Source organism: Prionailurus viverrinus, chromosome C1 (assembly GCF_022837055.1).
Source record: "Prionailurus viverrinus isolate Anna chromosome C1, UM_Priviv_1.0, whole genome shotgun sequence".
Classification (NCBI taxonomy): Eukaryota; Metazoa; Chordata; class Mammalia; order Carnivora; family Felidae; genus Prionailurus; species Prionailurus viverrinus.
In genome coordinates, this window is record NC_062568.1 from 40,766,889 (window position 1) to 40,780,673 (window position 13,785).

Genomic DNA, 13,785 nt, shown 5'->3' on the forward strand with positions numbered 1-13,785 from the left:
CTATTTAATGTTTATTTATTACAATATTCCTGACTTTTATTGTCCCATTACTATAAATGGAAATCAGGGTTTTCTAAAGTTAAGCATATTATATATAGATGTAAAGTGATAGTTAAGATGTATATATATATATATATATATATATATGTATATATATACATATATATATATATTTTTGCATGTTTATTTATTTATTATGAGAAAGAGAGACAGTGCTAGCAGGGGAGGAGCAGAGTGAGATAGAGAGAGAATCCCAAGCAGGCTCCAGACTGTCAGTTCCCAGCTCCAGTTCTTACGAACTGGGAGATCATGACCTGAGCCAGAACTAAGGGTGGACACTTACCCGACTGAGCCACCCAGGTGCCCCTATTTTTTGTGGTATAAATAGTCATGTAATCCAAATAAAAGGCATGACTTAATATTCCACACTTCTGGAAATATATCTTGTCATTTTCCTGATTGAAATTCCATATTGTATAAGAGTTCTTAAGACTTGTTTAGACTTGTACATGATCAAAAAGTATATTGTTAAGTGGGATGAAAATTCTTCAACCATCAGTCTCATAGATCTCAAAGGAGTTATCATCACTCTGTCAGAAGAAAAGTATATGCATGTTGATTTATTTGGCAGTGTTTGACTTTTTGCTTTGCCTTGAAGTTGGCTTGTTTTTAACAAAGATTACCTAAAAAGTAAACCATTCATATTGTTGTCTTTCATTTAAAAACACTTATGTGTACTTACTATGTCTTACATGCTATTTTAAGTGCTTTACAAATATTTATTTGTCTTCATGACAACTTTGTGAAGGAGGTAATTTCGTAATCATCATCATCATTTTACAGAAGAGGAACATGAAAACATAAAGTAATAAGTAATTTGTCCAAAGTTAGACAACTGGTAAGGGATAGAGTTAGGATTTGAACCCAGGCCTCTTGGCTCCAGTGTGGTGCTCTTAATCCCTATAGCAGTCCTGCCTGTGTATATGAGAGTTTAAATTAGATAACATCTTAAGGCATAAGCAAGGAGGACATGGGCATCAATTGACAACATCTGTTTGCTCAAAAAAAATTCACTGGGGCTTTTGTTGTTATTCTTATTTGTTTGACTACTGATTTTTCTTAAACTCTATCGAAACTTCATCCTTACAGATTATCTTGTTTATCATTTAGGTAACAGGCATACGTGGTCGTCCAGGACCAGCAGTAAGTAGTTTCCTCCAACATTCATGGTACTCTTAAGTTCTTACAGTTACTGAACATCTTTATGAATATTATATCCATCAAAAGACAATAGAATGAAAACCAAGATGTTTGGTTTCTGGAAACGTTTTGTTTTGAAACATCTTCAAGTGTAAGCATTCCTTTGCAGCAATGAACGATATATAAAAGATCATTTCGTTCTGAAATTGATGAACCCTATTTTTCCTCCATGTTAGTGTTTTTATTGACTATGTGAGAGCCAAAATGATCTATTGTTACAGTGTTAATTTTAGATTAGCTTTACTCATTAAGACACACTTACCTATTGTTTGGCAATAATTAAAGATAGACTACGTTTATCTGTTTAATGAAACAAACTGTTAATTTCATCTGTTAATGAAATTAAATCGTATTTCCATAGAATTTGAGAAATTATACAGCAGAATAGCATATTACTGGATAGCACAAAAGACTACTGATTTCAGGTTTGGATTAGCAGTAGCATTCTAGGTAATTAGACAGAAAACACATACATATATTCCCTCAGATCATTGATAATTTAGGGTTTGCACATCTGTGTAGTTCTAAAAATCCAAACTGTAGGTGTTTGTGGCCATAATGTAGTGACAAAGGCTTGCTTAGGACAAGACAGCAAAAATGATCCTCATAAACTTTGTAATTATCATTCAAGCAATATATTTAGCTCACTGAGCTCCATGATGCTATAATGTAACACTTAATTCTTTAATTCTTTACAGACCTTTAAGCTTCATTGCTAATATAAATAGCCTTTCTGTGTACACAGAGCTTTTATACGCACATGGCTTTATTTTCTACAGTCTTCAACTGAACTGAATTAAAAAAAAGTGATATTTCTGTTTTCCGATTTTCTTAGATCAAGCAAACATTTAAAATAAAAACATCTGAAGTATACGTGTTTTGCAGGCTTAATCACCACTTTCCATTTCAGGGGCCTCCAGGATCACAAGGACCAAGAGGAGAGAGAGGCCCAAAAGGAAAACCTGTAAGTTGACAGCAGAGTTCCCTTTTCAGTGAAGTGTACCATGTACCGGGTAAGCCCGTCTATACCACGTTCTTTGGATGCAACAAAGAGTTGGTGGCACTGTTTCTCTCTCATCTCTATTAACTGTGACAGAATTCAGGTCATGAAGTGATTGTGGGTCTTTTCTGATTCAGAGGAAAGTATCACATGGTAATAATTACCTATTATCTTTTTAGGTAACACAAATGACATTTCTTTGTCCCTCGTGAGGTCAAAGTAAAATAAAGTAGAAAACCTAAGGAAACATAATGAATACCTCATGTTATTTTCAGAAGTTGTAAATCATGAGTGAACAATGCCAGGAATGTACTGTTGAGATAAAACACCAAAGTTCTGTGATCTGTGGTTGCTGCAGGGATAACCAAACTGGATAAAGGAAAAAAAAATTATTAGAGGACTAAATTTTATTTCAAGTGGTTGTACAATGAATTTATTTCCCAAATAACACTCTATTTTCACTGTGCAGCTGCTGCAGAACTATCAAAGGAGTCATTTTAAAAATCAACAAATCCGTTACCAGAACAAAGGGAACACCTTTAAATTTAAATGATCAACTTGATACCCTGGAGATAAAACATGAAGATATTATATAACACATGCCAGATGTTTTTTCTTATTAGCAAGTCCTAGGATAGCGATTCTGTTTCTTTTTATATCTCACCCTCAGAAACTAATGTCTTTCTGTATTAAATAACTCGCTTAATTTTTGTATTGCTATCATTATCTTATGTTTTAATCAGAAAACTTGTGCTGTTTAATTTTCTGTCTAATGTCTACTAAATTTAACTCTCTAGGTTTTTAGCTTTCCCAATATGTATTTATACATATTTAGGTGGGAGAAATAGATGAACAGGAGAGCAACAGACAACCTTGAATATATAAATAAAGAAAAATGTATTTTAGATAATGTTGCTTGGAACTCTTGCCTCTTGATTCATCTTTGAATACATTTGACCAAGTATTGCATGATGACAGTACTACAAAATTGGGGCTGGAGTTATGGATGGTATTGGCAGGCATGGAGGTAAATGACAGCACCCCAGGGAAATGGGGCATAGTCGTATATGTGTGCAGTAATGCTATGTTCTGATTATCTTATGCTGTTATTCATTCTTCACTGCTGTTCTACTGAGCTGTCTCACGAGTACCGGTGACCTGAATACTGTTAGTAGCTCTCTAGATGCCTGTCCAAGGGTCTAGAATGACATAAACAGGTAGAAGATAATTTCAATTAGGTGGAGGGTGGTGGCCATCCAGTAACATTGTGCATCAATGTACTTGTGCCCAGGATAATTGATAACACTTAGTCCTAGGTCTAGGTGGAAGTTACTATAGAAATAGTGATTGCGTTTTCAGAATTCCTTGTTAGGATTCAGTGAGTCTGCTGTCACCCTGTCTTCTTTTCTTGACTTAGTGTGTGATATGCTGCCCTTCCTATCTTGGTTAGCCCTGAGATAATCAATGGGAATTAGGTGTGTGCGTGTGTGTGTGTGTGTGTGTGTGTGTGTGTGTGTATTTAAAAGAGTGAGGAGTAGTTATTTATTTGGAATTAAGCAAAAACAATCCTGGCAGTTGCCCAAATAGGCAATCTGTTCCTCTGTTAATCCTAGCAAGCAGTGGGATGATAGTTTTTAACAATGGTCTCATTAAAAAAAAATGTGCCTATACTTTTGCTGATTTCCCTGGTGTAAATACTTCCACTATGGCCAATTGCAAGATACTGGCATGATGTTACAAAATATCCATTGGTAGAGCATTTTGCCTCAGGTCCCAAGACTTGCAGGAGCTGCTTAACTAGACTAAAGCTGTGGCTTGCACAACATACGGTGGTACTGCAATCATAAATACCGTTTTCTCCTCCTGCTTCCGTTACCATCAGACACTACAGAATGCTCACTATGTAATGCATGGTTTCTCAACCTCAACACTATTGGTATTTGGGGCCACATAATAGCTATGCATTGTAGGATGGTTGGCAGCATTCCTGATTTCTACCCACTAGATGCCAAGTAGCAACACCTGTCCTCCTCCCACATACAATTGCGACAACAAAAATGTCTCTTGATGTGACCAAATGTCTCCAGGGGAGGGGAGCAAAAGTGCTCAGGATTGAGAACTACTGTGATATAAATACTCTCCGGAAGTCTTCATGACTAGTCAGTGACCCCCAGGACTGTCTCTTATCATACGTCCTTAGTTTTAACTAAATAATCCTAGTAACTTCATAGTGACAAACTAGCAATCTGTCAGGAGATAGATAGGGTGTGCTGAGTTCTAATTGCATATGACACTCAACCTCTGTAGATCTGTTTCTATATATGTAAAATGGGAAATATGCTATATTTTACCCACTCTAACATTTCATAATTTGTGTGTGTGTGTGTGTGTGTGTGTGTGTGTGTGTAGTGAATAAAGTTCTTGACGACTGGGGTAGTTAGTCCTTTCTATTTGTGAATGTTTAAAGGTCGCCACCTAGTGGTAATCTATAAGTACTTTGTATTGTAAATGGCTGCCTGAAATTAGTACTAGAGTATCTTGAGGAATGGAAGAGAATGATGATAAATAGAATATTTACCTTAATATAAAATGTATGTAATTCATCTCACTTGGAAATATGAAAGTATATATTTTAATGTGTTCCCAAATTATATTTTTGTTTTCAATGTTTATCAGTAAAACTGCTCATGTATTATATTTTTTCTTACTTTCACTTATAATTATGTTCACTTAATTTTGGATAACTTAAAAAAATTTTATTAATTTTAATCTCAATTTGTAGAAGTGTAACTCATGTAGGCTATTTAGAGGAGATTCTTTGGAGACACTGAATGCATCATGAAGTCAATAGAAAAGTGGGCTGTCTTCAGAACAAGACTTTGAAACATGATTATTAATGTTTCACATTAATTAATCACGGTGGAGGGTGGTGGCCATGCAGTAATCACAGATTAATTAATCACAGAGGGATGGAGAAAGCATATGATTATTGAGGATCAATACCACCCAAACCTCTCTCTATTCTCATTGAAACTAAATGTAGTTTTTGGTTTTGTCTTTAGAAATCTTTTTGGGAGGAGAGATGTTTTAGTTCATTTTTTGTATACAATGATACCTGGTTATCAGTTAGCAATTTCATATTTCAGAAACACATTAAAAGTTTTCCACACAAGGCTCTGAGTAGATCATACTACTAACTTTGTCTGTGCCACCATTGACAGTATGAATTTCCAGCTCATGTTGCTCTCATGTGTATGATCAGGAATCCTAGACAGCAATTTACATCAGCCTCTTATGTCTAATGAAAAGAGTTAAGTGACTCTACAGTGGTTTAAGAGTCAGAAAGCATTTGACTTGATAAAGGATGAGAATAATTTCCTGAGAAATCAGTTTTCAAAGTGTTTTTCAGACTATCTACTTCTATTTGAATAGATGCATTTGCTTATCTTCTACTCTTCTAAGAAATACATATATCTATATGAATCTATACAAATATTTGAATATATTAATTAAATTATGCCACCCTTCCCAAAGCCATCATATGCCAGCTGCCCCCTTTCCCACCTCATCTTGTTTTATATGTCCTCCTTCAGCTGTATCAGCTCATATTTGAATTACTTTTGTAAGCCAGGAGGTGTTCTCATGTTTAGAGAGGAGAAGCTTCTTTTTTTAAACTCCAATTCACTTATCATATTTTTCTTGATCCCTGCTTCTAACTATAAAAATCATATTGACTTTGAGTTCTTTGGTCCTTTCTTTCTTTTTGAAGACTGTTAAGACTCTTCAGGGTTAAACAGACAGAAAATACTTCACAAGACTTGTGGGAATGATGAGGTTGGAGGACAGAACATTTCCAGAACTGAGGACGTGGCTGTTCACCAAGCTGCCTTCAGAATGTGGGTTGGGAGGAGGGTGGAATTTGGCAGCTAGAAATCATTGCTCACTTCTCTGAGAACTAGACTTGGCTGGGTCACTGTGCCTTTTCCTCTGTTTCTCATTGGTCTGATCCACCTTTAGGGGTGGTAAGAAAAACAAAGCATGCCAGAACTTAAGTAGTAGAATAAAGAGGATTGAAATGTGAAGATGTAATAAGTATATATCAAGGGTCTACTATGTGCCAAGAACTATACAAAACATCAAAATATTAGAAAGATTAAAAAAGCCACAAATACCAGTCAAGGAGCATACCAGTCAAGGAGCTTCTATATATATGTACACACACATATATATGTATATATATACACACACATATACACATACATACATATGTATATATGTGTATGTATATATATATGTATATATTTTCAGTAGGAGGAGGTTAAGCAAGCACATATATAGTTAACCATAATCTAAGACAGACATGTGAATTTAGAGCTTATTGATTAAATACCACAAAACCAACCAAATAAGGAAGCTTATTCTAGAATACTGGTGAACTCAATAAAATTTTATAATTATTCCAAGACAGCTCATTACTGGGGATTTAACACATCAAGACTAAAATTCTTACCCAAAATATACCATGCCCCTAAGCAGAGGCTGTGATCCGTGCTGAAGTCAGCAGTGTCAGCAGAGCTGATGAAATTGCTGTAGTTGGCTGGATTGCAATCTATTTTTTTTAAGATTTTATTTTTCTTAGAGAAGTTTGAGGTTCACATCAAAAATCAAAGCAGGCACAAAGAGCTCTCATATATGCCCTGTCCCCGTACATGCATAGCCTTCCCCATTATCGACATCTCCCATCAGAGTCCATAGTTTACATTAGAGTTCCTCTTCGTAGTGTACACTCTGTGTATACTTATACATACATCATCATCACAGTACCATTCACAGTGTTTTCACTGTCCTAAAATTCTCCTGTGGTTTGCCTTTTGATCTCCCCATTCCCACCCCAACCCCTGGGTACCACTGATCTTTTTCACTGTTTCCCTAATTTTGCCTTTTCTAGGAATGTCATAGAATTGGAATCATACAGTATGGCTATTCATTTTAAACATAATGAACACTTCCTCTCCATCAAGAAGTCTGTCTTTTAGAATTCTACTTAAGTACATATTTGGCAATGGGTTCTAATGAGCATGGGCTTGTTTTTCCAGGGTCCTCGTGGTCCTCAGGGAATTGATGGAGAACCAGGTGTTCCTGGTCAACCTGGTGCCCCTGGGCCTCCTGGACATCCATCCCACCCAGGACCTGATGGCATGAGCAGGGTAAGTTCTATATATTGTTGACTGTTATATTTCTATTATATATATTAGTTTTTAATTTTTTTTATTTTTGAAGTATAGTTGACGTACAATGTTATATTAGTTTCAGGTGTACAACCTATTGATTCAATAATTCTATACATTACTCAGTGTTCACCATGATAAGTATAGTTATTATCTGCTACCATACAATATTATTGCAATATTATTCATTGTATCCCCTATGCTGTACTTTTCATTCCAGTAACTTATTTATTTTATAACTAGAAGTTTGTACCTCTTAATCCCCTTCACCTATTTTGCCCATCCTCACCCAAAATTTTGATACATTATTAAGAGTTTAAGTTGTCTTAGTTCAGAAGTTGGCCCTTGACTGCAACAGCAGCTAAGTGAATGCAGTGAACTCAGAAACCCACAGAGAATTGTCAGAAAATTCACAAGAGCATTTTGTAAAGTACCGCTTTGAATGACTTATTTCTCAGTGTCAGTTCTGGAACTGGTTTGGTTCTTTCTGCTGATTCTAAAGGACTGCTAATATTGTTCCCAATATGAATTGAAAAGGGAAACATCTCTAATCTTCTGCTGTTCTTAGGCTCAGAACGGTCACAAAATCTGTGTCATTTCCTCCACAAGAAGGGAGGATGACAGATCCATTATGATGTATATAGAAAGGCTACCTAGTTGACACTAAAAATGTTATCTGATTACTTCCCAAATTTTAGTTTCCTGCAAGAAATAAAATAAAGCAAAATATCTTTCTATACCTGCTTCTTTGAATTCTTGGTGGCAGACATAGGTGATTTATAAGTAGATTGCATAGCAAAACAAGGGAACATATGGAGCCCTGAAATATGATTTTTGTTTTATAACAATTTATACATTTATTTCTCAACTGATTATAGAAGTAATTGCCAATTAATTTTTTTAATAATATACACATTTACCCCCCCAAATCTGGAAAGAACTCCGGGAATATATGTGGACAATTTTGGTCAGTTGGGTTACCAGAGTTTTTGTGATGTGAAAGAAAATAGGTAAAACTGTTGCCAATTCTTGGAATAGTCAAAGATTAGAAGGATTATAAAATCTTTATCAACTTATATAAATACAGTGTAAAGTTTACTGGTCATGAACAAAGAAACAAGAATACCATCTAAGTAAAATAGTCTCAAATTGAAACTGGAATCTTTAGGGAATATGTTTAAAAGCATCTCTTAGGCTCTGTTCAGATTTTTGGCATGGGAGAAAATCAGATAAAGAGATTTAAAGCTGAAATCGATGAGACTGGAAGAATGATACATGCTTTTACCAAGTATGAGACATTTGTCCCATTGAAGTCGTTATTCTGAAGCAACATAGTCATAAATATTCTAAGGAAGATTGTTCAATCAGAAACACATACAATGAAAAAGAATTTGAATCTTTTTCTGTGCTTTAAAGTCTAAAATATCAAATGATTCTCAACAGAGCCATTCTATAAGAATCCCAGAGAATGTGCATTTCTGAATGTAAGTTTGTTGATATATGTCTCTTACTTTGGAAATAACATGAAGACATTGCATTTATAGCCATTTTCAGCTCAGATGGCTGGATTGGATGAAAAATCTGGACTTGGGAGTCAAGTAGGACTGATGCCTGGATCTGTGGTAAGTGAAAATTTTACTGATAATCAAGGTTCTTGTGGAAAATAACATTTTGTAAATCAAGGTTTGAATTTGCTAATTAAGAAGTAATATGTGTCTTATTTTTTTGTAAGTTTATTTTGAGATTGGGGCAGGGGTGGGGGTTGGTGGTGAAAGGGCAGAGAGAGACAGGTAGAAAGAGAAAATCCCAAGAAGGCTCTATGCTGTTCGCCTGGAGGCCAACTGTGGGGCTCAATCTCACAAACATGAGATCATGACCTTAGCTGAAATCAAGTGGGATGCTTAATTGACTAAGCCACCCAGGCACCCCAAGAAGTAATATGCGTCTTCTTAAATAAATCCACCCATTAATTCATTCAATTTATGTATCAAATCCTGCCATGCACCAATTAAAAAAGCCTAGTGGGTGTTCCATTCATAACTGTGTGAAGTATTTGTTGACTTTAATAAAGGGCTGCCTATATATTTTATTTAAAATTGGAAGAAAATAAAGAATTTAAACATATAACCTACTACAACAAAAACTGTACTTTTAATGGTGTTAGAAACAGTGATCTGGCAAAATTTTGACATGGGAAATTTTGCCATTTTAATTTTCATTATTTCCTATGTAATATCCTCTGGATGCCTATGCCAACAACTCTGAAGTTTCCTGACTGGACCTGCTAACCGTTCCCATTCTCTTTTGAATTTCTTCAACTGCCAAAAAGAGTCCCATTTTCTCTGGGCAAGTACTTTAACCTGGGTATTTGGAGAAAACAAGCTCACTGAATGAATTAATACTTATCAAACCAACAATCCCATGCTTTTCTTGTTCATAACATAATTCAAAGGCATCCCAGATTAATGGAGTTTCAAGGCAATAGCAAGTATAAAATTAGACCACAGAACCACCCCCTTTACCCATCCTTAAGGCCAGCATTATGAGTGACTTAAATATTGTTTGTATACTTTTTAAGTCACTAGCAGTATGGGCTCATACAATGATTATCTTGGGATATTTTTCTGAAATATATGAGTTTTCATCCATTTGAAGTTCAATTGCATATATGTTTGTTTATTTATTTATTTGTTTGTTTGTTTGTTTATTTATTTAAATGTTTATTTATTTTGAGAGAGTATGAGCAGGGGAGGGCGGAGTGAGAGGGAGAATCTTTTTTTTTTAATTTTTTTAAATGTTTATTTTTGAGAGAGAGAGAGAGAGAGAGCAGGGGAGGGGCAGAGAGAGAAGGGGACAGAGGATACAAATCTGGCTCTGCACTGACAGCAGAGAGCCCAATGTTGGGTTTGAACTCAGGAACCACAAGATCCCTACCTGAGTAAAAGTCAGCTTAACCGACTGAGGCATCCAGGCATCCCTATGCTTATTTTTTTTAATGGGGCTTTTGCTTTCTTACTAGCTAAAAATCTGATCAATTCAGAATAAAAGTTTAATTTTTTTGCCATAAGAACAAATGGTTTTGTTCCCTGACATTTACAAAATTAGGTAAAATTAGGTAGATATATTATTTTTTTTTCAACGTTTATTTATTTTTGGGACAGAGAGAGACAGAGCATGAACGGGGGAGGGGCAGAGAGAGAGGGAGACACAGAATCAGAAACAGGCTCCAGGCTCCGAGCCATCAGCCCAGAGCCTGACGCGGGGCTCGAACTCACGGACCGCGAGATCGTGACCTGGCTGAAGTCGGACGCTTAACCGACTGCGCCACCCAGGCGCCCCAAGATATATTATTAATAAAATGTTTCAAATTGCATTTTCCTTTTCTTCCCTTTGTCATACCTTGGTATAATCATTTCATGTTTAATAGGGGAAAGCCTGTGTTGATCCTTTAAATGTATGTTATGAAAGACAAAAAGAATCCAGAAATCTCAGTGCCATAGATAATTGTAAATTAACACTTACTATAATCTAGTCAATATTGTTGATGGCTTCATAAGTCTTTAATTCGATGTGCTCACAAGTTTTCTGCCATGAAGCTGAAGAACAGTTTGATATAGACAGTTTGATAATGCCTGCCAAGATTTTTCTTTTGTTGGCTGTTCTGGCTTAACAGAACCACCCTCATGCATGCAAATGCTCTTGTTCCAAAGACATTGGGTGTATACAGGCATATCCTTTTTTCCCTTTATGAGACTGAAAGTATGTATAAAATCATCCCAAATGTTGTCCAGACTTTAATCTTCTTGAATTTAGCTGCATTCCAGATGAGTACAAATGGAGAATGTCATCATCTTCTGCTGTCAGAGCTTCACTTTTCCAGATTCTAAGACTGATTTAACATTTTTGAAATGTTTGGCCTAATTGTCATGAACACTATCCAACTCTTCTCATTTGTTTTTAAGGGTCCTGTTGGCCCAAGGGGACCTCAAGGCTTACAAGGGCAGCAAGTAAGTCTTTTTATGATTAAACTACATACTATAGCAAAAAAGAAACAAATACAAATAAGGTCTCTGTGACATGAGTGTTTTTTGGCCAGCCTTTAAATTTCATATTGTAATGCTCACTTTGAACAGGCTGTATTTAATTAACTTCTGCTCAGAAATATATGCAATATGTTTTTCAAGTTTCTTCATGGGACTGAAGTTCCATCATCTGGATTCTTTATGTGACTGGCCTTCAATGCAAAGAATTTTTGTACCTTCGCTTCTGAAATAACAGATCATTATCTCACATCATAATGAAAATTCTCATAATTGGTTATGTGCTAACTCTGAGGCTGTGAAATCAGATCACAGAAGCTACCATGTGGTGTTAGAAATCACAGTCAAGGTAATCAATCCATGGAATCTTTAAGAAGAATATAATACTCTACTTTGTTTCTATAGCATATCAAATACCAATAAAATAGTAATGTAGTACTCTTTTAATTTTTGTGGTGATTTAACCAGCAGTAGGAAATAAGTTTTCAAGAGAAAGGGAAAGAAAGAATTCTTAGCTCTTACCGTCTTGTCATTATCATGTGTGTGGAGTTTTACCTTACGCCATTTTATATTACTGCCATTGGTGAATAGAAAATGTAGTTGTTGGTGATGATGAAGAAGATGACAATCATGATCATGATGATAACTATCCCATCGATGGAACACTCTATGCAAGCATTATTCTAGGTTCTTAACATGCATTTGTTATTAAGAGAGTTACAACAGCCTAATGAAGTAGGTAGTTTGATTATTCTCACTTCAAAGATTAGGAAATTGAGGTATAGAGAGATTAAGTGACTCACGCAAAGTTGGAAAGTGGTAGAGCCAACAATTTAATTTATTCTGTTTTTCTTTGGTTTGTGTATATAATAAACATATAATTATATTTATTTACATAATTTGTTCTCAATTTTAGGGTGGTGTTGGCCCTACAGGACCTCCTGGCGAACCTGGTGAACCTGGACCAATGGTAAATGTCAAGTAAGCATGTAGACCCAGTTAAATATGGGCCCAGGATTATAATAATGTTGTGAATTTTTTATTTTACCAGCTCTTTCCTAAAGTAGCAAGAAATTACAGTCCAGTTCAGGAGGCCTGTATTATGGACAGTGCTTAAGATATATGTTTCTTATAGCAGGGTATTCGAATTTTGTTAATATTTATGTATTTTTTGAGAGACAGAGAGAATGTGAGTGTGAGTGGGGGAGGGGCAGAGAGAGAGGGAGACACAAAATCTGAAGCAGGCTCCAGGCTCTGAGCTGTCAGTACAGAGCCTGACGTGAGCTTGAACTCACAGATGTCTAGATCACGACCCAAACTGAAGTGGATGCTTAACTGAGCCACCCAGGTGCCCCTGTAGTAGAGTATTTAAGTTCAGAGGCTTTGAATATGGTTAGCAGACCATGCTGAGATATTTGCATTCATGAAATTAAAATTCTTTCCTTTGAGTACCTAATCAAGGCATGCAACATAAAATTCAGAATATTAATAAACCTATTTTCTGTGATATTTTTCATTTGTCTCAACAATATTTTAGGTTATCTCATTGGTAGGTATAGGTAAATATAAGTAAATTTTCTTTTTTTCCTTTTGTTTTATTTTGTTATTAGGGCCCAATAGGTGCGCGTGGACCAGAGGGCCCTCCTGGAAAACCTGGTGAAGATGTAAGCTGCCATCCTTCATTTTGCTTTGAAATTTTGCAGAAGTTAAGAAGGAGCTACATGAATATTATTCATTAATTCCCAATTTATTTTCTCCACTTTTAGCTTCCATTAAATGCACACAAAACTGGAGAACTCAGAGTGTGGTTTTACAAAATCTATAAGTATTCTTAATTTTGATGGTTTTATATCATTAGGTATTCTCTTTTTCCTTGTATTCCCCAGGTTTTTTTGTCCATTATAATTTCTCTGTAAGATACTAGAATTGCTGTCATGATAGCCACAACTTTTGCTGGTGGAACCTTTGAAATGAATTTAAAGAAAAATACATTGCTCTGATGGCTAACCATCATCACGAGGTCTTCATTGAACGGAGTTTTTTAACGTGCTGATAGTATAGTGCCAATATTGTTCTCCAATGCTGAAAAAGCCATTTCCTCATTTTTATTTATTTTTTTTTTTAAATTTTTTTTTTCAACGTTTATTTATTTTTGGGACAGAGAGAGACAGAGCATGAACGGCGGAGGGGCAGAGAGAGAGGGAGACACAGAATCGGAAACAGGCTCCAGGCTCTGAGCCATCAGCCCAGAGCCCGA

The 13,785-nt window shown here is 35.7% G+C and overlaps 1 protein-coding gene across 2 annotated transcripts in view; it reads left to right on the forward strand.

Moving 5' to 3' along the window:
• The window catches only part of COL5A2 (collagen type V alpha 2 chain), a 147,453-nt gene that overhangs the window by 80,474 nt on the left and 53,194 nt on the right, over positions 1-13,785 (forward strand). For both annotated transcript variants that reach the window (XM_047873650.1, XM_047873651.1), the window contains exons 5-11: positions 1,171-1,203; positions 2,171-2,224; positions 7,357-7,467; positions 9,033-9,110; positions 11,451-11,495; positions 12,445-12,498; positions 13,139-13,192. In XM_047873650.1, the coding sequence (XP_047729606.1) occupies positions 1,171-1,203; positions 2,171-2,224; positions 7,357-7,467; positions 9,033-9,110; positions 11,451-11,495; positions 12,445-12,498; positions 13,139-13,192 (429 nt within the window). The remainder of the gene's footprint in view (positions 1-1,170; positions 1,204-2,170; positions 2,225-7,356; positions 7,468-9,032; positions 9,111-11,450; positions 11,496-12,444; positions 12,499-13,138; positions 13,193-13,785) is intronic.